The sequence below is a fragment of the Panthera onca genome, chromosome B3, assembly GCF_046562875.1.
Source record: "Panthera onca isolate mPanOnc1 chromosome B3, mPanOnc1 haplotype 2, whole genome shotgun sequence".
In the NCBI taxonomy this organism is placed as follows: Eukaryota; Metazoa; Chordata; class Mammalia; order Carnivora; family Felidae; genus Panthera; species Panthera onca.
The window spans coordinates 58,882,027-58,906,336 of record NC_138344.1 but is presented as its reverse complement, the minus strand read 5'-3'; the positions used below and the strand labels follow the sequence as shown (position 1 = coordinate 58,906,336).

General features: G+C 35.1%; 2 protein-coding genes across 6 annotated transcripts in view; both read left to right on the top strand.

Moving 5' to 3' along the window:
* GOLM2 (golgi membrane protein 2) overlaps positions 1-14,786 on the top strand; it is a 104,800-nt gene extending 90,014 nt beyond the window's left edge. For 2 of the 3 annotated variants that reach the window (XM_060618702.3, XM_060618701.3), the window contains 2 exons: positions 5,746-5,913; positions 12,696-14,786. In XM_060618702.3, coding sequence (XP_060474685.1) covers positions 5,746-5,913; positions 12,696-12,766 — 239 coding nt within the window. In that variant the 3' untranslated portion in view covers positions 12,767-14,786. The remainder of the gene's footprint in view (positions 1-5,745; positions 5,914-12,695) is intronic. The other variant, XM_060618703.3, reaches the window with a different exon arrangement.
* Positions 14,787-22,688: 7,902 nt separating this feature from the next.
* The window catches only part of CTDSPL2 (CTD small phosphatase like 2), an 82,840-nt gene continuing 81,218 nt past the window's right edge, over positions 22,689-24,310 (top strand). The window contains exon 1 of one of the 3 annotated variants that reach the window (XM_060618700.3): positions 22,689-22,886. The gene's annotated coding sequence lies outside the window, so the exon portion shown is untranslated. The other 2 variants (XM_060618697.3, XM_060618699.3) reach the window with 2 other exon arrangements.

Below are 24,310 nucleotides of genomic sequence, written 5' to 3'. Positions count from 1 at the left end.
CTCTCTCAAAAATAAATAAGTAAATAAAACTTAAAAAAGAATTTTGTTACCCAATTACATTATAGTTTTGTTTATTCTGTTAAAGAATATTTGAATACTGAAGTTGAAATGAAGTGTTTAACCACTTAATGTACATAAGACTAATGTACTTGTCATAAATATGTGACATATGCTTGGTATTACTTACTCAAAGATTAGCTAATTGGTTCCCACCTCAGTCCCCTTTATTTTATGCTGGTTTTAGGAGTAGTCCAGTAGGTTTGGTGGAGGAGGAAAGCAAGAGGTAAAGGAGAACAGTATTTGACCCTGATGCAAATCAAATCATGTGCTTCCCTTCTCTTCTCCCTTCCCCTCATAGAATTAGTCTTAAGGATAAAAAAAATAACAAAAATGCAGCCTGTGGATAATGTGAAGAAGGGGAAAGAGCAATTGAACCTCTTGGCATTGGGAATGGGGGTGAAATGGTGGTGGTGATTGTTCAGATGCTATTAGCTGTAATTTCTAGCTACCATGTTTCTTTCATTTCCCTGGTTTCTCTTTACCTTCCATAAATCCAGTCAATTAACAGATTCCTTCCTGTGCCTACTACTACATGCCGGTCCTATACCTTGAGATGCAAAATAAGTATGGTCTTTTTGCCCCATAATGTTCTTCATAAAGAAATCAAAGTAAATAGTTCAAATGCCAGTAAGTAGTCTTCCCTATATGTTGCTTTGTAGGGAAAGCCTGCAGTAACATTTTTGTCAAAATTTGCACACTTCACCCTTCCAGCATTCACAACTCTTAACTCATGTCTCAGCAGATTATAAATTATCACATGTCATGGACCCTCAGGGATACTTAAAATAGTCAACATTGTAGGTGTTAAATTGAATGATGCAAGAGTCATTTGAATTTGTTAATTTCCAAATGACCGGTACGAAGTGGATACTGCCAGTAGATGAAGGCTAGAAAAAGAGGTTCCCTCCTTTGGAGTAAAATTTCCGATTGATTTATTTTGTTTATAATAGTGACAATATATTAAAAGAATGACTAGAAAAATATAAACCTGTTTTTCATACAATAATTGAGAAATTGAAACCTATAAGTGAAACTGGAGCTAATGAAGCAAAAAAGTGACTTATCTTGGTTTGATTTTCAGTACAGGATTAAAACATACAGTCTAATTCTCTTGACTGAAATGCCTTTTTGTGACTGTAACATTGAGAAATGTTATAGTTATTTGTCATCATCGTTTCATTTTCTACTGGTTTTGGGAGTTTGCAGCCTGATGTTTAAGGTGTTTTACAGAATATCTATCATTCTGTATGAAGTTCTATTATATTGTTTAAAGTGAACTGAAAAGTGTATCAACAATCTCTTATGATTTGGTTTTCCAACGCGATGCCACCCAAAGACTGTCAATAGCTAGAGTGTATGTTGTTTCTTTCTTCATGTTCTCATGTTTAAATTGTTAGGATGAAGCTAGTATCCTGTTACTGGTAAGCTATAAGTTAATTATTTTCAAGCAGCCACCAGGATGAAAATAAAATTCAAGTACACAGTTGAATTTTATAAAAAATATAAGGAAATTGGGGGATCCAAACTAAATAAAATTACCATATTACTCACCTAGCTGAGCACAGTTTTAACATTGTGGTTACTGAGAGAGAGAACTGAATTAAAAATCTTTAAATAAATAGGTAAAATGCTTCAGAGATAAGGTACAATATTTAATTCTTGTTGAGACATCACAGTTTTACACCATCATGTGATAACTTTATCCTCATTACTTCCTTTTTCCCTTCTTAAAGATAGTCAATACCTAAGATCACTCCTTTGACTAATAGCTGTTTTCTGTATTTGTTTCCTAATAGAAATTAGCTCCTCATAGTTTAATATATCATCTTTATATTTATGAGTCTTAAACCTATACATCTAGCCCTCACTTTGCACCTAGAGTCTAGTTCCATATTTCCATGTGTCTATAAACTATTTTCATTTGGATATCTTACTGTAACCCTTAGTTCAGTATACCTAAAGCATTTGCTTTCCCATACCTTCTCAATTGTTCCATTTTGGGTACAAGTATCTTTAGTTTCTAGGCTAGGATTATAGAATCATTTTTTGAGTGCTTCCATTCCACTGTGCCATGTATTCAATTTGTCATTCTTAAATGTATTTGATTCACCTGTTCCTAAAATTTCCTCTTATATCTTTCTAGTCTAAGTCCTCATAGCTTCTTACCTGAAAAGACACTGGAAATGCTGTAGTACATAAATCAGATTAGATTCCTGTTCTCAGAGAGCTTAAAAGAAATTATGACAGCTGCCTATTGCCTCCTACACAAAGTTCAGACTTCCTCTATCAAATAGAAACCAACAGTAGCAATAGTCTCCATGTTAAGATGTCACTTTCTAGATCATTGTGGTATAGCACACATAGCATCACTTTCTAATTATTTGTTTACTTGTTTGTCTTCCTTCCTATAATAAGTTACCAGAGATGGAGATGATAAGTTTATTTTTGTGTGACAGTACTAGCACAATACCTTTCACATATGTTAGTGAGTCTTTATTGGATGAAAGAGTATTGTAGATACTTCCATATACTTTGTCATTCATTCTAACAATGACCCTGTGAAGTGGATATAGGATGCCCTTGAAAATATCTAACTTTAAAGTTTTTCTATAATTATTCCAAATTTGCTTGTCTAAACTTCCTCTTTCCACTTTCTAAATAAATCCAGTCAAATTAATCTGTTCACTGTCTCCTGAATACTCTATCTACCTTCTTACTCATTCTTCAGGTGTTTCTTTCCTTCTCTCTGTCATGGTCCAGTATATTTACCTCTTTCTTGAAACCTTCCCTTCTAGCTCTAACCCACACAAATTTCCCCCTTTTATAACTCCTTTTTTCTTTTTTTTTTTTTTACAGATTTACTTTTAATTTTTTTAATGTTTATTTTTGAGAGACAGAGAGTGTGTGTGAGCTGGGGAGGGGCAGAGAAAGAGGGAGACAGAAGATCCAAAGCAGGCTCTGTGCTGAAGGGCTCAAACTCACAAACTTCAAGATCATGACGTGAGCTACTTAACTGACTGAGCTACCCAGGCTCCCCTCCCTTCTATAACACTTTTTACAAATATGTTGCCTGACAATTATATAATTGAGCAGTTTGTTGTATTGATTATTGTTATGCATTTTTATTTATGCTGTCATAGTCATTCACTGTTTATTGTGAAGTTTGATGTCCCAACTTGACAGACATCTTTGTATAGCTGGTTCTTTTTTTCTCTGTTGTTGTCTGTCATGCTGTTGAAATCCTGTATTAAGGGTTAGCTCTTTCTCCAAAGATGAAAATTCTGCATATATGATAGCACAAATTACTTATTTAACAAGGGACAGTTGTGTGGTCATCCATTCTTTTTTTTTTTTTTTTTTTTTAAGTAATCTCTATACCTAATGTGGGGCTCAAACTTACAACCCCAAGATCAAGAGTCACATACTTTGCTGGCTGAGCCAGCCAGTTGCCCCTGTAGTCAAGCATTGTTATTGATTTTTTTGTTATCTCTGTCTAGTGTCTAGTGTCTCTAATTTTAATATTATAATTTTAGGGCTGAATTTGGGCTAGTCAGATTATCAAACACCTATAAAAGAAAGATACTATAAATTGTTCTGTTGCAATATTATAATAGGTATAGGTGGACCCTTTTTTAGTTAATGTACCATGTCTGATAGTATTAACTATATTTTACAATAAATTTTTAGGTTAACTTTTTAGTCTTCTATATTTTATAACTGATTAAAAAATTTAAAAATTTCTTAGAGGAAATGGTATACCTTGAGAAATTCATTGGGAACTAGCATATTAAAATGTTTATTTATTTATTTTAATGTTTATTTACTTATTTTGGAAGGGGGCAGGGACAGAGAGACAGGGAGAGAGAGAATCCTAAGCAGGCTCCACACTTTCAGTGCAGAGCCCAAGCAGGGCTCACTCTCATGAACCATTGGATCCTGACCTGAGCCGAAATCAAGAGTCTGATGCTTAACCAACTAAGCCACCCAGGTGCCCCTAAATGTTCGTATATTTAAAACAGCAGTTTTACATTGCATAAAGATGATTTAACAACTCCAGGTTAAATTTGTCCATAGTAAATATTGCATATTAAGAAAAAGAAAATATAGATTTCTGTAAATCTCCCTTTTTCCTTATATTGGCATCATTAATTTTATTGTTAGAAAAAGAAATAATAATAAAAGCCACTAAAATGTTTTGTTTTGTATTACTATCATTAGGAGACATGGTGTCTTTCTCACAAATAGCTTATTATTCTTGTTTCTGTTTTTCCTTTTTAATTCTTTTATATCCATTTATTTTCTCTAACTCTATTTTATCAACTTTTCCATTTATTTATTTATTGTACATACCCAACCTTATTCTGGAATAGATTTAAGATGACTTTATGCTCTTTTTATTGGCCCCAGTTACTTAAGTCTCCTATTGTAAACAGCCCCCATCCTTGAAAGCCTATGTAAGTGTGATTTGTTCTTCAACTATTTCCCCAATTGACTCTTTACTCAGCAATTAAAATTATATTGCCCCGATGATGTGGTGAGCTGTTTGTAAAATTGACCAATACCTCCTTAATTCTTTCCATTTGTACTTAACCTTTCTTTCCAAGCAAAGAAGTCATTAATTTTTTTCCTGAATGCCTCATTTCAATTTACTTCTTAAAAACATAATTCAAAAAATTTTAGACTTATCCATAGAAAGTTTGTATAATTTTTTAAAGTCTTAAATTCTTTCATCATCAGTAAGTTGATATTATTTATATTTTAGATTTTGGAATAACATTTACTTTTATGCTACTTAAATTTAATGTCAAAGTAGAGTTTAACTTGTGTTTCTGAGTCAGATCTTAGTGTGCCTAACATTTTCATTTTCAATTTTAGTTGCTGAATAGCTTTCTACAGTGGATGTTATGTCTTTTGCTCTTTTTGATTTCTTACTGTTATGAATGTGTGCAATATAACAGCCTCGCATAGTTCAACTTTCTTAAGCTTCCTCTATCATTGGCTTTTAAAAGTCCTGTTTAGGAAATGGGAAAGAATAAATCAGAATTACTTGGGATGTTTTTTCAAAACACATACCACTAGGAGTTCTGATAGTTTATTCTTTATGCCATCTCTCCTTGGAAATCCACAGTTATAGTCAGTCACTATCACTGAAGGAACTTGAGATAGCCCTCAGTTGTGTTAATTTGTCTTAGCATCCAAAAAGAAACTAGCCTGCATGGTACTTGTTTATTTTTACAAAAAAAATGATCAAAATTATTTATGGAAAATGGTATTTTATAAAGCAAATAAATAACTACAAATTTCAAATACATATTGTATCTAGTAATAAAAACATTTCTTGTTCTTCTAAAGTGGTAAATTAGACAAATACTTACTTTGGAGAAGTCACTGGTTATTAGGAAAGCAGTCCCGAAAATGATACCCTTTCTTTAAGAAAATATTCAAGCCTTAAGTAGCATGACTAAAATGAACACCAAAAGGAAATTCTTTTTTTAAAAAGTTATTTTCAGTCTTCATTCTTATTTCTTTTTGTCTTGGATAACCTTCACAAAAATGTATCTTTTTTATAACCAATACTCTAAACGTTGCCAGGTTTCACTTGTCTACTTTCTGGAGGCATCCAGTGTAGGTCCCTTCTTTTTTTTTCCTCTTTACTCTTGAATTAATCCTCTACCTACTTCACAGGCCGATTCTTTGATGAGAATGAATCCCCTGTTGATCCGCAGCATGGCTCTAAACTGGCGGATTATAATGGGGATGATGGTAACGTAGGTGAGTACGAGGCAGACAAGCAGGCTGAGCTGGCTTACAATGAGGAAGAAGATGGTGATGGTGGAGAGGAAGACGTCCAAGGTGAGCGTGGGCTTGGCCTCCATGCTGTGACCGTGAAACCCACCTCTAAATTTTTTGGTTGAATTTGTGTAGAATTTTCCCCACTTATTAACAGAATTACAATCTTAATACAAAGAGATTCTGTGTAGTTTTTCAATTTTATTTTGAAAACAATTTTATGATAGTCATATTTTTAGATTTTAATTATTTTAAGTATTTTCATTTTAGTTATATGTATTATTGATATAGTTATAATTTGAAACTCAAAAGTATTCAGAAATTTTAGATTTAAATTGTTTTAAATGTCTCCAGGCTTTACCTACGGCAAATACTCCCAGAAAATAATTCTTTTCCAATTTCTTATCTGAAAACATTTCGTTATTCTAGGTACATATTTTGACCAGACAGCCTTTTTGTTATAAAGGAAGTCCCAAAGAGAATAGTCTCCATACTGAAGATAAGATATGTCACTACTGATTGAGTATAGGAAGGCTGTTTTTGAACTTTTTTCTGAGAGGCTGAAAATTTATATTTAACAGTTTGAAAAGATTTGTCTGTTTTATGTTTAATACACAGATTCAACATATTTTCCTTGTTAACTATGTAACTTCTGAGCTTTTAACTTATTAAAAGTTCAGAATCTACCTGTGTGCATGCAGCCCTACCCATGCATGCATATCAGAGTATATTACATTATTATGAGTTTTTAGGCCTATTTTCTGCCTGCTTATATCATTTAGTAGTATTTTGTGGAACTTTTTCTCTTTTCTGTAGAAGTTGATTATGAACATAATAATGTGTGATGTATTCTATTTTATAATGTGATGCATGAAGTATTTTCCAATGTAAACTCTCTCAATTTCTTCCTTAACTCTTTTTAAGTAATCACATCTTACTTATGTTCATTGACAAGAGTTGTTTTTATAAAACTGAAAAGAAATTATAGTTATCCTCAGATACTTTGTAGTTAATAGAAAAAGGGAAACTTAGAGACTCAGACTTCCATGCAGGATTGTTTCGATAGTACATGCTAGTTTTGGAAGAATGGTTGTTGGGAATAGAAAGAGATAATAATTATTCTAGGACTTCTATAAGGATACATTCATGAGAACTTCTCAAATGCTGTTTGGGGCTTTAGAATAAATTATACCTACCTTTTCTATAATCTCATCCATTTTTCATAAATTTTACCATTTTTTTTCATTGTTTTGTGTTTGTTTGAATTGTTTTTATTTGCAATTATTTATAACATTGTTGTGAGGCTTTTTCATGCATGTATATCATATCACCAATTAGATTACCAAGCTCTGGAGGGCAGGAATTGTCACTTATTTTGCCTTATATTTTGTTTGTGTCCTTTTCTGCCTTCATATTCACCCCACCCTCCACCCCCCATAGTACTTAGCCTACATAGGTCAGTGTTGTTAACTGATAATTTTATGCTTTCTCATTGAGTTTTAGAACTTTAAACTTTACTTTAACTTCTGGTCTTATAAATTTAGTTTATAGTTTAAACATTCTCTAGTTTTCTTCCTAAGAGCTTCTATCATATCATTGGATAATTTTGAGGGTTTTATTAGAGCAAATAATTTCAGCTGTAACTGAAAGACATTTCTTATGCTTTTGGCTATCTTAAAGTTAATGACTTTTATCACAAAATTTCAGATATTTTGTATGGCTTTTATCCATGGTAGGTACATTTATCTTCAGTGCCTCCTCTCTCTCTCTCTCTCTCTCTCTCTCTCTCTCTCTCTCTCTCCTATACCCTTTTCCCTTTCCCTCTCCCATCCCCAGTTTTCATTGTAACTTTCCACTTTAGGTCACCAGTGTCCTCATGCTGCTCTTCCTTTCCTTTCACAAGGAAATAAATGCATCAGTTCTAAGGAATATAAGGAAATGACCTAAGGTGATACCCTCAGTGAAGTAGGGAGGGGATTGTTAGATTTTGGGGTTTCCTCATTTGCAACTCAATCTTACTCGAGCTGGGGGTTGCCACTTACATTTTTATCCCATTTCGGGGTTCACTAGATGACAGCAGTAGAAGGATAGGACAGCTACCAAGGGGACTCCTTTATGATAGGAACAAAGCCACCAGCTGCAGCTAGTGAAGAGGGATGTTTGGGTGAACTGACTAAAAAAGAGTATTGGAGAGCCAAATAATTTAAAACATGCTTTCAGGGATTCTTTAGGTATGGTATTAACTGTCCAGAAAGTGGGAAGGGGGAATTATGGTTGTTCCCTAGTTCCTCAATAATTTGGATTCTAAATTTTATTATTAAGTTAGAATATTTAGAATTTAAGAACATTTCTTCATAGTTGCAATGTAGAAATAACGGTTGGGTTCCTAGGCCAGTTTGCACTTGTAGCCAAAGCAGGCAGTAGAAAAGAGTAGGGGGAAAAACATTAGGTTAGGAGACCAGCCGTTGAGTATTGCTTTTCAAGTCACTTTAACTCTCTAGGCCACAGTTTCTTCATCTGTAATGTGACTGTTAAACTACAATAGATGGTCCTTCTCAGTTCTAAAATTCTGTGATCATATTCACAGTGGAATCACTATATACAACACAGGTATAATGGGAGAATGTGTTTCAGATTTGAGCGTGCCTGAAACATATCTTCCCCCAAACCCAGGAAAGAAAATCTTTACTGCCATTAAGACTCTGCAGCCAGAGATATCAAAAATTGAAACATGCTTGTAACAGATGGTTGCTGTATTTGTGATGAACATAGCATAATGTATAGATTTGTGGAATCACTATGTTGTATACCTGAAACTAATATGACATTGTGTCAACTTCAATTAAAATTGAAACATGTACTTCAGAAATACTATTAGGGGCTCTTCTCTACTCCTTCTAATATTAGGAGGAGTTTTGTTGTTGTTTTGTTTTGCTTTTCCTCAATCTGTTGGGTCCCTAGAATTAGAGATTCCACTTATAGTGCTGAGGTTCTGGATTCAGCTAAGGTCAATGAAGATTTGGGCAGCAACTCTGCCAATAGAGTTTATCTGCCAGCTTTATCTCTGATGCTTGTTCATATGTATTGATCATTTGGGACACTACTATCTGTAAAGTGTTTTCTTGTAGAATTAAGTGAGGCCTATTTTTCCTGTGTTTACAATTCTGGTTTATTTTGATTTTTAATTCTTGGTTTCCTGAAGCAGCCTAAAAAAATATTATTTTATTTACATTGGTGTAAAAAAATTTTTTTCCTGCCTTCTTTTAAGTGACCCAATGAGGGGCGCCTGGGTGGCTCAGTCAGTTGAGTGTCCGACTTCAGCTCAGGTCATAATCTCAACGTCTGTGAGTTCGAGCCCCACGTCGGGTTCTGTGCTGACAGCTCAGTGCCTGGAGCCTGCTTCGGATTCTGTGTCTCCCTCTCTGCCCCTCCCTTGCTCTTGCTCTCTCTCTCTCCCAAAAATGAATAAATAAAATTTTAAAAAATTAAAAAAAAAAATTAAGTGACCCAATGAAAAGATTACCTCTGGAAATACTCTGCATCTGATGGATATGTCTTTTAATTCATTCTTTATTGTAATAAGGAGATGGATGTTTATAAATTCTCTTTACTCTTATCTTTAATCCCATAGAAGTTCCAAGTTTCTTTAACAGAGTATGACCTGCATATTTATTTATGGTTGTATTTATGTGCTTATGGAAGGAAGCTGAGCCTAATGCTTGAGTGCCTGGATTCTGGAGCTGGACTGCCTGGATTTGAATCCTAGCTCCAGCATTTACCAGCTCTTTGACCTTGTGAATTACCTAACTCTATGCCTCAATATCCTTATCTGTAAAATAGAGGTATAGTTACTTAACTAAGCTGTTGTTATGTAGATTATATGACTCAAATATTTGTTCAGCACTTAGGGCAGGTCTTCCACAATGTAAGCACTACATAAGTGTTTGTTGAATAATAATTTTTAAGAAGTTAAAGCAAATACAGAATATTTTTCTTTGGATTGCCTGCTTTGGAGGATAATTACACTTTGGTTTGTGGATTAACGTGTACTTTTTAGTGGAGCCTCACTGCCTTATTATCCCCAAGATGTTCTTATTTGGTAGAGCTTGCTTTATGGAGGTGATCCTTTCTTGACTTCAGAGGGAATTTAGGAATTATTTAATAAATTATGAATGTCCTTCTATTTCCTTAATAGTCATTTTATGTTAATGAGCTATTTACAGATTTTGCTGCCTTGTAAAATGAAAAAAATATATATATATTTAGTTTTCAAGTTGTTATTCTATATCAGATTTGACTAGGTAATTTCATCATACTTTATAAATACTGTACATGCAAATAGGTTGTCAGTAGAAATTTGAATTCTGGTTAGAATAGCTATACTGAAAGTGGACTCTAGTTAATGTAAATAATAGTTCAGTGTAAGAAAAATGCAATATTCCAAAAGTCCTGTGAAATTCTGAATAATGTGAAGGCACAGTATTAAAATTTGATTAAAAGCATGAATTAATAAAACCAACAAACTCCTCCGTATATTTATAGAAGACTTTGGAAGTAAAGACTCCTTCCTATACATTACTATTATTATTATTATTATTATTATTATTATTACTATTATTATTATTATTATTTTGATATAGGATAAACAGTTGCTATCCGTATTCTACTGAGAAGGTAACTAAAGGTCTAAAGAGGTTTAGAAACTAGATCAGGTTTGTTAAGGGACTGAGCCAGAACTAGAATTCAGTGTTTTTATTCCTAGAGCTTTGCTCTTACCTTCTCTTTATAATTTTTCATTTAAAAGTCTTCCAACATACCTACTTTCAATAACTTTCCTGTTAAATTTTTAGGAATTCTCTTTTGTATAGCTGCTTTTCCCACCCCTCTGTGGTGATTAAGTCTTCATTTAATTACTGAAGTCATGAAAGATGTATTTATAGCCATAAGGTGATATCCCATAACATGGATTCTAAGGAGAACTTTCTGGAGAGGTGCCAGTGATCATTTTCCTGTTTAAAACCAAAGATAATTTTTTAAAGTCCAACAAGTTCTATGTTAAGATATTAGCATTTTTTCAAAATACAGATGTGATTACGGATACAATTTCAGCCTCTGCCTGTAACAGATCTGGGGTTATCTTATCACAGCTAGTGGATTACACTATTAAAGATACAAGATAATTTTGTTGGCCTATGATGCAAAATTGTTGCCTGCAATTCTAAATGAAAATTTCTGTAAGTTTAATAGGAAAGTTATTGAAAGGAAAGAAAAAGTTGTGTTATTTGGCATTTTTAAAAATGAATAAATAAAGAAGAAATAAGAACACATCATTATGTAAAATACACAGTACATATATCACATAGCATTTTTCTTGAACAAAATTTTACCATAGGATATACTAGAGAAGTTAAGGGTAGCAAACCTATCAAATCTAAAAGACAGATTTCAGAAAGCTATAGTATACATGTGAATTGGGATTCTGACTCTTGAAATATATAAAATTATATTTATATATAACTCATATAACTCTTTAAATTATATAAAATTATATTTCTGGACAATTATGATAGTAACATCTCAATCTATCAAAAACTAAGCTGTTGGGTAATTGTAACTGTGAACTATAAAGTATGAAAAATCATTTTTCAAGGCTGTGGAAGAATAAAAGAAGAAAAAAATAAGAAAACCAAACAAAGAAAAAAAGAAAAAAAACAAGGCTCTGGAGGAGCTAACAGATGTCATTAAAAGCCATATACTAGAAAGAAAGTCTCTTTGCTTTGATTAAATTACTTTTCATTCTTGTTCTAACATAATTTTAATATTCTGAGCGGTCTTATTTCAAAACCTGTAGTTTGTAACAAAATTAGAAAAGGATTGCTACTGCGAGATAAACAGTAATGTGAAGTGGCAGATGATAGCCAAGAAGGACCCAGAAAAACCTGTCAATATCCAAATAAGTCAAACTCTAAAGAGTCATTTAATGTAGCTACTCAAAGTGACTTTGAGGATCTTACTAACAATATTATGTAATATTTTTTTTTTCTTTTTGGTAAAGAAGAAGTTAAATTTTGGTTAGTATATCATTTAAGAAGTTGCTGCTAAGCTCTTTGCAGAGGAGCAAAGAAATTCACTATAATGTTAAATATTGGGATTATGAGTAGCTTTTATTTTCCTATCTTTTATTTTCCAATTTTTATGTGATGAGTGTGGATTGATTTTGTAATTAGAAAAAAAGTTTTGGTTCTTAAGGGCATGAAAATGTATACAGAACGGTTTCTAAAACTTTTATTTTTAAATTTTATTTATTTATTTATTTTCATTGAAAGAGAGAGAGAGAGAGAGCAGGCAGGGAAGGGGCAGAAGGACAGGGAGGGAGACAATCCCAAGCAGGTTCCACACTCAGCGTGGAGCCTGATGGGGGTGGAGGTGGGGGGATCAATTCCACAACCATGAGATCATGACCTGAGCTGAAATCAAGAGTTGGATGCATAACGGACTGAGCCACCTAGGCACTCCAAAAACTAACTTATAGAACTAATTCATTTAGTAGAAATAATGTATTTTATATACAAGAACCAACTCCTCAATGTTTGTGGGTTCCTAAAGTTTGGCTAACTATATCTAGCTCTACTATCATCAAAAGATTTGTTAAATTAAGTAATCTTCCAATATATTAGAAGACTGGAAGACAGACTTTTCACTGTTTAGCCAAGCAACTAAGAAATAAAGCGCTATTTTAGAAGGTATAAAATAACAAATAGAAAACTACTGAGGCTTTATTTTATTGGTTTTCTGCAAGTGATTTTAAAAATAATATTCTTGATACATAATTATTTTCCTTACAGATGATGAGGAACGAGAACTTCAAATGGATCCTGCAGACTATGGAAAACAACGTTTCAATGACGTTCTTTAAGCCCTAAAGGAAAACTTCAGAAAACCTAAAGTGCTGTAAAATGGAATGATTTCTACTTTGTTGTTTCTGACTTTTGTTGTAAAGATCAGTTGTATCAGTTGTAAAGATACATTGAGATAGATTTAAGGAAAAATTTTAATGAAGAAATGTACCCATGTACATATGTGAACTTTTTCATATTGTATTATTAAAGCAGAGATTTTTTTTGTTATATTACAGTTGAGCCAAAAACAAAGTAAGCAAAACTGTAATCTTTGCATTTAAAATGAACTAATGTATATTTTACATTTTATTGAGCCTAATTCTTTCCACAAATGGACAAATAGTAAAAATTGGTTGTACGGTTTATATGTTGCACATAGCATAACCCCAGTGAGAACAGTTATTCAACTGAAAAACTTTTTATACACTAATATATTCTTGTTAGCCCAACAGGTGTTCTGTTCTATCTACCCCTCATCTCATGCTCTTCATGGAGTTATATCTAGTCACATAAAAGAGGGGTTGGAACCTGGAAGCCAAACACTGGGCAGCATGTGTGCAAAATCATTTCCCTACTCCTTTTATTTTACATGAGTGCTGATGTGTTTTGGCAGATTAACTTTTAGCTGAGGCCTGATGGAAGTTGAGGTAACCTGCAAAGACATAACAATATTTATGAGTTATACCTTACTTAGTTCATGAAATTGTGAAATGCATGATTGACAATATCTTTTCAATTTTTACTTTTTTCACATAATACTGGTACTGTTTAACGATAACCATCACTGGCTAAATTTTTTATATTTTCAGAGTCCAAGTTGGTGAAAATATTCATGATTTAAATGCCAGATTCTGAAAGAAGCTAAATCAACTTCAAAATGAATCTGCAATCAGCATTTCAAAGCTTCTCTGGTAGTTTTAGTGATCTTATTTGACTAGAATTTTTCAGAAGTACTATAAGGAGTTTTAACAGATTTTTATTAACACACAAATAAGTAGAAGTGCAGTGAGGTCTACAACTGTTTTATTAAAATAGCTTAAGAGTTTGTAATAAAGATGAAGAATCTTTGTAATTAATATGTTAAGAACCCATAAGCCTCATATTTGCTAGACTTACAGAATTATTTTAAATGCATTTGTCTTTTTTGACACTATTCTGGAGAATGCTTAAGCTAGTTAATCCCTGTTTTCAGATTTAAATCTTTTAAATCTTATCCACCCCAAAATAAAAGGTTTTGATCACAAGGAGACATTTAAGGTTGTTAACTCTGTTTTTCAGAAGGACTACTGTTAATTGCATATAAACATGAAATGTTTTTTTCCCCCTTGTGCTCAGGTTCTAGTCAAAATTCAAACTTACAGAGGTAAAAAAAGCTGTTCATTTATTAGAAGTGCAAAAATTCTTAGACTTCAGTTTGAAATTATTTAATGACCAGGAAAAGATATAGTGATTTACTAAAATTGTTATTTCTACCAAATCAAAATGGCAATTTATGCCTTTGCTGAGTATATCAGGCCTATAATGAATAGGTATAATAGTTCACAGAATTTTTTAAAATGGAGTTAAAGGGAATTGATGTACACCTTTTGGGCATTAGAGTGGGAAGATGAATCTAAAACATACTTCTAGTAATACTTTATATTTAATACTGTAAAATCTTTACAAATGAAAACCATGAAATTTCCTGCCTTAGTTCCTTTGTCATAAGAACAATCACTTAATTATATGGTAGCTATTACTTATATAGCAAAATTTCTTCAATTAGCAGTCTAGACATTTTATAAACTGAGAGATCTTGGACCAATTGATAATGTTTCTGACTGTATTAACATTTTAGTGCTATAAAATACTATGTGAATCTTAAAATTCTGACATTCTACAGTCTGTATTAGACATGCTGGTTTTTATATTTTACTTCTGCCTTAAGATTTAGGTTTTTTAAATGTATTTTTGCCCGGAATTAAGTGTTAATTTGATGGAAACTCTGCTTTTAAAATCATCACTTAACTGGGTTCTAATAAATTAAAATTAAACTTGTTTTACTATTTTTCTGATTCTGACACATATACACACATCACACTCATGTGATGCAAATAGTTACATTTTAACACTAAAATTTGAGCAAATTTAGAATTCATTTTAGGCTAAGCTAAACTAGACTGCAGAAAAATTTATATTAGGGTTGTTTACCGTAGTGCTAGTGTAACAAATACTGAATGCTTCCTATGTGCCCAGCATTATCTTATGTAATAAGAATACTGTAGTGGGTAAGATAGACCAGGTTTCTGTTCTCATGGAGCTTACATTCAAGTTGGACCAGTCCGACAATATACAAGTAAACACAAGAACCAGCTAATTTTAAATAGTGATAAGAACTATTAAAAATAAAACAAAGTTCCAAGGTTTCAAGGTCTCTTAAGTTTCCAAATAATAAGGTTTTCAACTTAACTGAAACATAATTATGAGGCTAGAATATCATGAGAGAAATGAGGCTGAAGAGGTATGGAAAGGGTAGGGTAGGTAGAACCTTTTAAGTTCAGGTCACTTGCTACTGACCCATAAGGAGAAAATATAAAATCCAAAATATACATGGAGGGATGATTCTAAGGAAAATGTGAATACAACTTCAACATTGTTTCTAAAATATGTTCCTTTATTTTAAAAAATCTTAAGATTGTGTTCCTTTTTGACTTGTCCTTTATACACCTGTAAACATAAAATTTGCTAGAATATGAGGACAGAGAATCTATAAAACAAAACAAAACAAAAACTGTGTAGTTATGAGGGGGATAGTCACTTGTCATAATGGCTAGCCTTGGAAACTTCTGTTCCCTCACATGTCTGACCCCATGGCTTCAATAAGACAATCAAACCATGTGATGTTATTTAATACATTTCCAAAGTCTAGGTTATTCAGTCTTCACATAAATATTCAGTTCTAATTGGGCTATATCTAATTCCTTTTAAGACTCTCCTCACTAAGGGTTCCAAATGAAAATTCAAACAACTGTCCCAGAAAGAAAAAGGGGAAATTTAATGGTCCATGTAAATAAACTGCAAAAAGGGCAGAAGTCAGCTGGACTTGAGGATAATTGTATTGACACAAGGACTTAAACGCTGCCAACTTTGTTTCACTAACTCCCATTTCTGCTTCTCTCTACTTGCTACTTTTCTTTCACTCAGACTAGCTCTCCCCTCAAAACTCTAACCAAGACTTCCAGCAGGTCACATTTTCTTAGTTTTGCCACCTGAGAACAGCTGCTCTTCTTTCCTTAATTCCACTCCAAAAAATATGATGGAAGGGAGATTTTTGTTTCTGACTATGATTAATTTGACTAGCCCTTTCTGAATTAGTGGTAACTATAAAACCGGACAAGATGTAAGTGACTGTTTTGGGGCAGCAAAAAACTTAAGCTTCTGAAATAAGGGAAACTTAAGCAGTTGAGCCCCACAGTCACCCAGCTTCCTATGGGTGTAAAAAAGCTGAACTGAGACGACAGAGATCATAGTGGGGAGCAGCTGAAGCAGTTGGAAATCAATTGGGTGGACATCAGAGAAGAGGGAGCTATCTATACAGAGAGGTAGCCCCAGAAATCCTTATAAGGGTGCCCACAAGTTCATGGCTGAGGGCTGGACTGTACATAATTAGAGCAAAACCACCTGATGCTTACCCCATAGCAGTTGCCACAGAGTTGAGAATGGAACGTAGATACCAGAGGTCAAGAAGTGTTGCCATAAAGGGCGCCTGGGTGGCTCAGTCGGTTAAGTGTCCGACTTCAGCTCAGGTCATGGTCTTACGGTTCGTGAGTTTGAGCCCCACATGGGTTCTGTGCTGACAGCTCAGAGCTCGGATTCTGTCTCCCTCTCTCTCTGCCCCTCCCCCACTCACACTCTGTCTCTCTGTTTCTCTCTCTCTCTCAAAAATAAATAAAAACATTAAAAAATTAATTTAAAAAAGTGTTGGCATGAAAGCAGTGCTACAGGACACTAGGTTTCTGGGCCTGTCAAGGTGGAGTTCTGTAACAATTGTGGCATCCAGATAAACGATTAGAAAGGTTGCAACTTGGGAGTAAAGACCATGCCCTCAAGTAAGACCTACCCTAGGTCTGCCCTAACAAGCTCTGACAAGATTGTAAGGGGAGATAAAGTATGAAGATTGAGTCCTGTCAAGTTAGAACTTAATGAAACTCCTTCGGCTTCTCATAGATATGAACTAACAAAGCATAAAACCAAGCCTATATTAGTTTAAGGTAACTACTCAGTAACTGAAGAATCTGCTAAAATAAGAATCATCACTTTTCAGAAGATAACAATCAAGAATCTATACAACATATACACAATGTCTAGTTTTCAATAAAAAATTATCAGACATACAAAGACTTGAAATGTGATCTATAGTTAAAAAAATTAGATGGCTGTTGTTATTTGTTATATTGTTATTTGTTAATGCAGGTATTAAAAGTGTTTACTGTACTGTATGTTAACTAACTTGAATTTAAATTTTAAAACATTAAATTAAAAAGTCCTAAAAAAAAAGTATGTTTAAACATTAAATGAAAATGCTTTAAGTAAGTGAACAGATAGAGGATCTCAGCACAGAAATGAAAATTATAGAAAACCTAATGGAAATTCTAGAACTGTGAAGTATAATAACTGAAATGAAACATTCATTGGATGGGTTTAATTGCAAATTGCAAATAGCAGTAGAATGAATTTGAAGACATACAAATGTAGTTGTACTATAAGTATTTGAAAATGGAAGGTTGAAATGTTGAGAGACTAAGAAATGTGGATTTGGGATTCATTCAATATTTATTGAGTGCTCCGGACACCCCCTAACACATAAGCCTAAAGATTCAATCATGAAAGAACAATGATCATTCTTTTAATTTCTTATTGAGTACCTAATCTGTATAGAGAGCTGTTTTGAGTACTACAATGTCTCTGCCTTCATGGAACTTACATAAATACCAGAGGGAGAGATCATTATTTTCTATACTCATAGTGATAAATGCTTTAAGAAAAATAAATCAGAATAAAGGAATAGTGATGGAGGGGTGCTATTTTTAGATAGGATGATCAGGGAGGGCCTTTCTGAAGAGGTGGTGTGAAAATAAGCCATGTGGATATCTTGTGCAACACTATCCAATAGAAATATAATGCAGGATACCTATGTAATTTTGAATTTTCTAGTAACTACATTTTTTAAAAAACTGGTGAAATTTTGATATTTAACCAATATATCCAAAATATTACCATTTTAATATGTAATCAATATAGAACACTACTAATGAGATAGAGATATTTTATATTTTCTTTTGTGCTAAATCTCAAATCTAGTGTGTATTTTACATTTACAGCACATCTCAATACGGACATTAAGTTGTCATTGGAAATATTTGGTATTTGGCATTCATAAAATTTATATTTGAGTTAATACATTCACATACTCATGTTCTAAGTATACTTAAAAGTTTTATAATAACTAAACCAAATATTAATTTTTTTCAATATACTTCACTCTTTAGGGCAGTTTCAGGTTCATAACTAAATTAAGTAGGAAGTAGAAAATCCCAACATATCACACACACACACACACACACACACACACACACACACACACAGCTTCCGTGCCATCAACATCCTGTACCAGTGTAGAATTATTTGTTAAAATTGATAAACCAACACTGTGTATACATCATTATCAACCAAAGTCAGTTTACATTAAGATTCACATTTTGTATTGTACCTTCTATGGGTTTGGACAAATGTATAATGACATGTATCTACCGTTATAATATGCAGAACAGTTTCACTGCCTTAAAAATCCCGAGTTTTCCACTTGTTCCTCTTTCCTTATCCCGAAATCCCTGGCAGCCACTGACCTTTTTACTGTCATCATAGTTTTATCTTTTCCAGAACGTCCTATGATTATAATCATACAGCATATAGCCTTTGCAGATTGGCTTCTTTCACTTAGTAATATTCATTTAAGATTACCCCTTATCTTTACATCACTTGATAGCTCACTTCTTTTTAGCTGATTAATACTCCATTGTATGACTATGTTGCAGTTTATGCATTCCCCCATTGAAGGACATCTTGATTCTTCCAACTTTTGGCAATTATGAATAAAGTTGCTATAGACATTCATGTGTAGATTTTTGTGTGGACACAAGCTCAACTCCTTTGGGGAATACCAAGGGGCAATTTTTTTTTATTGTAGCAAAATTACCATGGTACATTTACATGCAAAGTACAATTCAGTGCCATTAAGTACATTACAATGTTGTGCAACCATTACCACTAACTGGTTCTAGAACTATTTCATCACCCCAGCTGGAAGCTCTGTTAAGCAGTCACTCAGGTATTAATTTTAAATTTTGTTAATTAAAATTAAATAAAGTTAAAAATTAATTTCCTCAGTTGCACTACCACATTTCAAGTGCTCAGTCCACCCATGGCTTGTGGTTAGTGGCTATTGAATAACACAGGTCTAAGGGAAAAGAAGTAGAGGCAGAGAAATAACAAAAACAAAGTCCTTGATACAGGAATATACTTTTTCAGAGAATGGTTAATTAGCCAGTAGGATGGGAATACAAATAGCAAGAGGTAGGGAATGTAGTCATGAGGTAGCCAAGAGTGAGCTAATGAAGGGCTTTGCATGTTATAGTGAAGACTTTAGATTTTATTTTAAGGGTGTTGAAAAATTTATAAAGAGGTTTAAAATGATCACCTTGGCTGTGTTTTGGAAAGATTGATGGAGGTTCAAGAATGGAGCAGGAAGACTTATAGTATTCCAGGTCAGAGATGACGGTCCTTGAACTAGGGGAGATAGCTGAGGTGGTAAGTGTTTGGATTCAAGATATACTTTCAAGGTTTAATTTATTGCACTTACAGTGGATTGGATGAAATATAAGAGAATTATATTCTATCCAGTGGAGAATACTAAGAGAGAAACAGGTTTGAGAGTTTAGTTTTGACCATGTTAAGTTTCAGATGATCATTGCCATCAAGTGAATGCAATATTAAAGTACAATGGCAGTTCTGATACTATTTCAATGTTTATTATGAATATTGCTTTCTTAGTTGTAGTATGAGAGTGATAAAAATATGCCTCATAGGGGCACTTGGGTGGCTCGGTTCATTAAGTGTGTGACTCTTGATCTCAGCTCTTGATCTCAGGGTCATGAGTTCAAGTCCCACATTGGGTTCCATGCTGGGTGTGAAGCCTATTCAAAAATATCTCATAGAGGGGTGCCTGGGTGGCTCAGTCCGTTAAGCATCCAACTTCGGCTCAGGTCATGATCTCGCAGTTCGTGGGTTAGATCCCTGCATTGGGCTCTGTGCTGAGAGCACAGAGCCTGGAGCCTACTTTGAGTTCTGTGTCTCCCTCTCTCTCTGCCCCTTCCCTGCTCACACTGTCTTTCTCTGTCTCAAAAATAAATAAACATTAAAAAAATTTTTTTTAATATCTCATAGAGATAGAATTAATGTAAGACTGGATTGTGAAGTGCATGACTTATATATCAGATAAAAGGTAATAAGGGATTTGCTGAAGGATTTTGTTAAATATCCAAGATGCTTCTATCACATTAGTTAGTGAACACCTTATTTCATTAATATTTTTAGATAGCAATAATTTTGTATAGTTTAGAAAGCATGCATGCCACTAAGTTTTTGCATTAAGTTTTTTTTTCCTGTGGCTACTGCTTTGTGTATAAATATACCTGACTTTTTTTAAGTTCATATTTTGAAACCCTTATTTTATTCTAAAATCTTGGACAAAGTTTTTACTGAAACTTAATGACATTACGAACTGTCATTTATAAATGAATAAATAATCTCATTTGACTTTCACAACAATCCACTTAGATATTGCAGGAGAGTCTAGTAGAAACTATTAGATGTAAACGATGAAAGTTAAAATCAGAACATAATCGTTATCCTCTGAAAAAATGTTAAAATGTTAAATAAATTGCAAAAGCATTTAGGCTTGCTACCAGCAAACTTTCTAAACTTAACAGGAAACAGTAGGATGTGGTATAATGAACAGAAGGACAGCTTGCTTGAGTCCTGATTGTATTTCTTACTACTGGATTATCTTTGGAAAGGGTGACTGTTTTTTCCTTTGTTCTCCCTTCCTCCTACCTTAAAAAAAAAATTTCAGCGTCTTCAGGTGAAGACTTGCGGGGTGGGGAGGGGTGGGGGGGGAGCTCTAATATCACTTATTCACAGGGTTGTTGGGAAAATCAAAATGCATATAAAAGCACTTTGTAAATGGCATATTTAAGTTTTAGAAGAGCGAACACTGGTAGTTATTACTATTGATAATTTTTTTCAGAAATATTCCCAATTTTTACCTGATTTAAAAATTATGTTGGTAATCAGTTGAAGTAATTGTTTAACCTATATGGTTTTCCATGATATACACTGGATAATCAGTAACTGTTGATTTCCAGTTAGTTTTTCAGGAATCTATTATTTGTGCACTAATACCAGTTCTGCTCGCTGATACACCACTGGCTGTCAGTAAACATCGCATTCAGAGCATTCTTGTAATCGGAAGATATCGGGTGCAAATGAACTCTGAGCTCTGGCAAGATCTGCAGTATGTAAGGCATTCAGGAGACAACTCACCTGCTCCACACTTTGAAACAACCAGATTCACAAGGGTTCTCTGCTTACCTCGCAGCCTCATCTCTCTCCACTTTCTTCCCCTCAACTCCTCTATCCCCAGCGCACAGAAGCACTACCCTAACTACTCAACACAATCTCATTTTTGGATTTTTTCCATCTGTTTACCTAGGCACTCTTCCTTTGTAACATCAACTCTTCAGGTCATCTCATGAAAGCCTTCCCACACCCCGTTTGTACGCCTGTCAAGAACTCCTTGTGGTCATTTTAGCACATTGTATTTAAATTGTTTACTTGTCTGTCTTCTTCAGACCGTGAACTCTGAGAAGGCAGGGTTCACGTCTACCTTGTATCCCTCGCATTCTAGTATGGTCTTCACACGTTGTGTTTTTTCAATAAATATTTCTTGATTGAATAATGTGAGTGGCCCAGAGTTTTAGTAAACAGATAATGCTCTTCCAACCATTAGTCTTGGTTTTTTGATAGTTCACTAGGGCTAGATGCTCGGATTGATACATTTTCACTCCATTAGGCTGACAGTCCTTAGACCCAGACAAGCAGGTAGGAACTCATTTGTCTGAATGATCTGACTTCTCGGCAGAACCACAGCCGAGTTCGCGTGGAGTCGAATGGCGTGGGCTTGTGTGACAGAATCACAAGCAACTGTTATGCTCTCTAGGCAGAGAGCTGGAAAGAGGACCTTCAAGGGCCACCGGGATCCCTGGAAAGATGAAGGATTCGTCTCATCATGGCCTGGGGCAGCGCTCTACACACACTACCACCTCCAGCGCGCCAAGGCGTTAGTCCCACCCCATCCCATTTGGCTCCACCCACAAGGCGCGCCCGGGTTACTAACCCTAGCCGCCAGGGTGAGCGACGCGTTCCTAAGCCCCGCCTCCACGGTGAGGGCGCGCTCCCCCTCCCAGCTCTGCCTAAGCAGTTCCGTTAGCAGCGGGAGGAAAAACCGTCCTTCGGGTCCCCGCCTCTTCACTCCCAACGCTTTACTCCCTACTCCCCCTGCAATCACTACACTGCCAGCTACGGAGGCCCTTAAAGTACAAATATCCCCCAGGTCCTGGCGTATCCTGATAGGTTTTGTCCTTGTTCCTCCATTCGGTCCTAAGGGCCTGCGTGCATTTTGTGTCAGGAATCAGGCTTGTGAGTTTCTTCCGGCGGCAGGAACTCCAACGCTCTTTACGGAAGTAAAAGCTGGATTTTTTTTTTTTTTTTTTTTGACTCTGAGGCCGCCCGCATTCCTTCCCTCCCACCTCGCGGAATTGTGGCGGGAGGGGGAGGAGAAAGTCAAGGCGCCTGCGCGGAGAGGCCGCTTTCCATCCGGGTCTCTGTCCGTGCGGTGCAGCAGGTCGGTAGGCGGGAAATGGCGACTGGCTGAAGGAGCTGGTTCTGTTGCTGCTGCGGGCTAAGCGGGAAAGACACCACACATTGCGCAGTCGGGACCATCGCCGGAGCCTGAGGACACTTTCCTGTCGTCACAGTTAGGTAATCCCCCTCGTCCAGACACTGCCGCTGCTTCCAACCTTAGTCCTCCTCCTCTTCCAGGGCCGTCTGCCGGGGTCTCCTCCCCTTCTCAACCGGGTTCTCCAGCGGCTCCGGCGCCTTGGTAGGCATGCACTATTGGCGCCTTATGAGTGCGCTGTGTGGAGCCTCTCTTCTCTGGACTTTCCCCTGGGAACAGAAAGGGAGCTCACTTCCCGCCAGCTTCAGCTTCTAGGCTGCGGCCTGTGTTGTGATTTCTGGGGTTAGATTTCACTTTGCTACCCACCCCCACCCCGATCTCACGTTCCTAGTCCCAAACCTTGTGGTCCCTCCGGGTAATTGGGTTAGATCAGCTTTTCTAACCTTGGCCCACCTCATGTTTTCGGTATTTCGTTCTTTGTAGTAGGGTGCTTTTAGGGGGGCGTTGCTCTGTCTCAGTTTTTATAAACATTTTTTGAGGATCTGGAATTAGAGATTTCACTGAGTTCTGTTTATCTTCTGTACTGTTAAAATGTTGAGTTGACATTGTTACTTTTTCGAATCAAGAGTGATAGTAAAGGACAGCCCATGTGGAAGGCCTGTGGTTTCTGTAGTGGTCAATTAAGGGTGAATCTTATCGCCCGTAGTATTCTACGCTTTCTTTGGGGATTAAATAACTATATGAATGTTTACTTTTGCATTCTTGACTAGAATTCTGTGGTAAATAATTGCATAAGTAAATCGTGTTTATTTACTTCTCACCCTAGTGGTGGCTGGATGTGTGAATGATGTTAAGCACTTTAGAGTACCTTAGGGAAGCCTAAAGAGATACTGCTCGTAAACTGCCCTAAGATCCTGAAATGAAATGTACTTAGTAAATGTTCCTCCAAGGCAAGGATTTATCTTTCTAGTGCTAATAAAATGGTACCATGATTACTGCCCAAGATGGGTATACAAATTAGTAACTTGAGTGATAGGTTTATCTTAGTAATTGTCAGATTGTAGAATTTTTTACATAGTCACCCCATTCTTTGCCAAGTTTTAAATTTTCCTTTGTTGTCCAGCTGTTATCTTTGTAAAAGCAAGGAAACGTCTAGTTGAAGCTAATTTTATCTCCCCCACCTCCACCCCCCCCTTTTTTTTTTTTTTGCATTGCAGACCAGTTTTCCATAAAGAGAAGTAATAATGACACTGTTGGTGTTTTTCAGAATTTATTTTTCAATCTTGTTGAATTTGGGACCTTGGTACTTTTTTCCCCCTTACTAGTCAGATTAAGGTTTTAAAACGTGGTTCATAATGCTTATCAGTCGATATTTTAACTCACAGGTTTTCAGTTCTCTAGGTTCAGTTTAGAAGACTTCATTAATGTTAGCATATTAGGGTTAAATTTCAGTGATAAACAAGAATACACCAACATCATTATAGTTGTCATTTGGTAGATTCCCTCC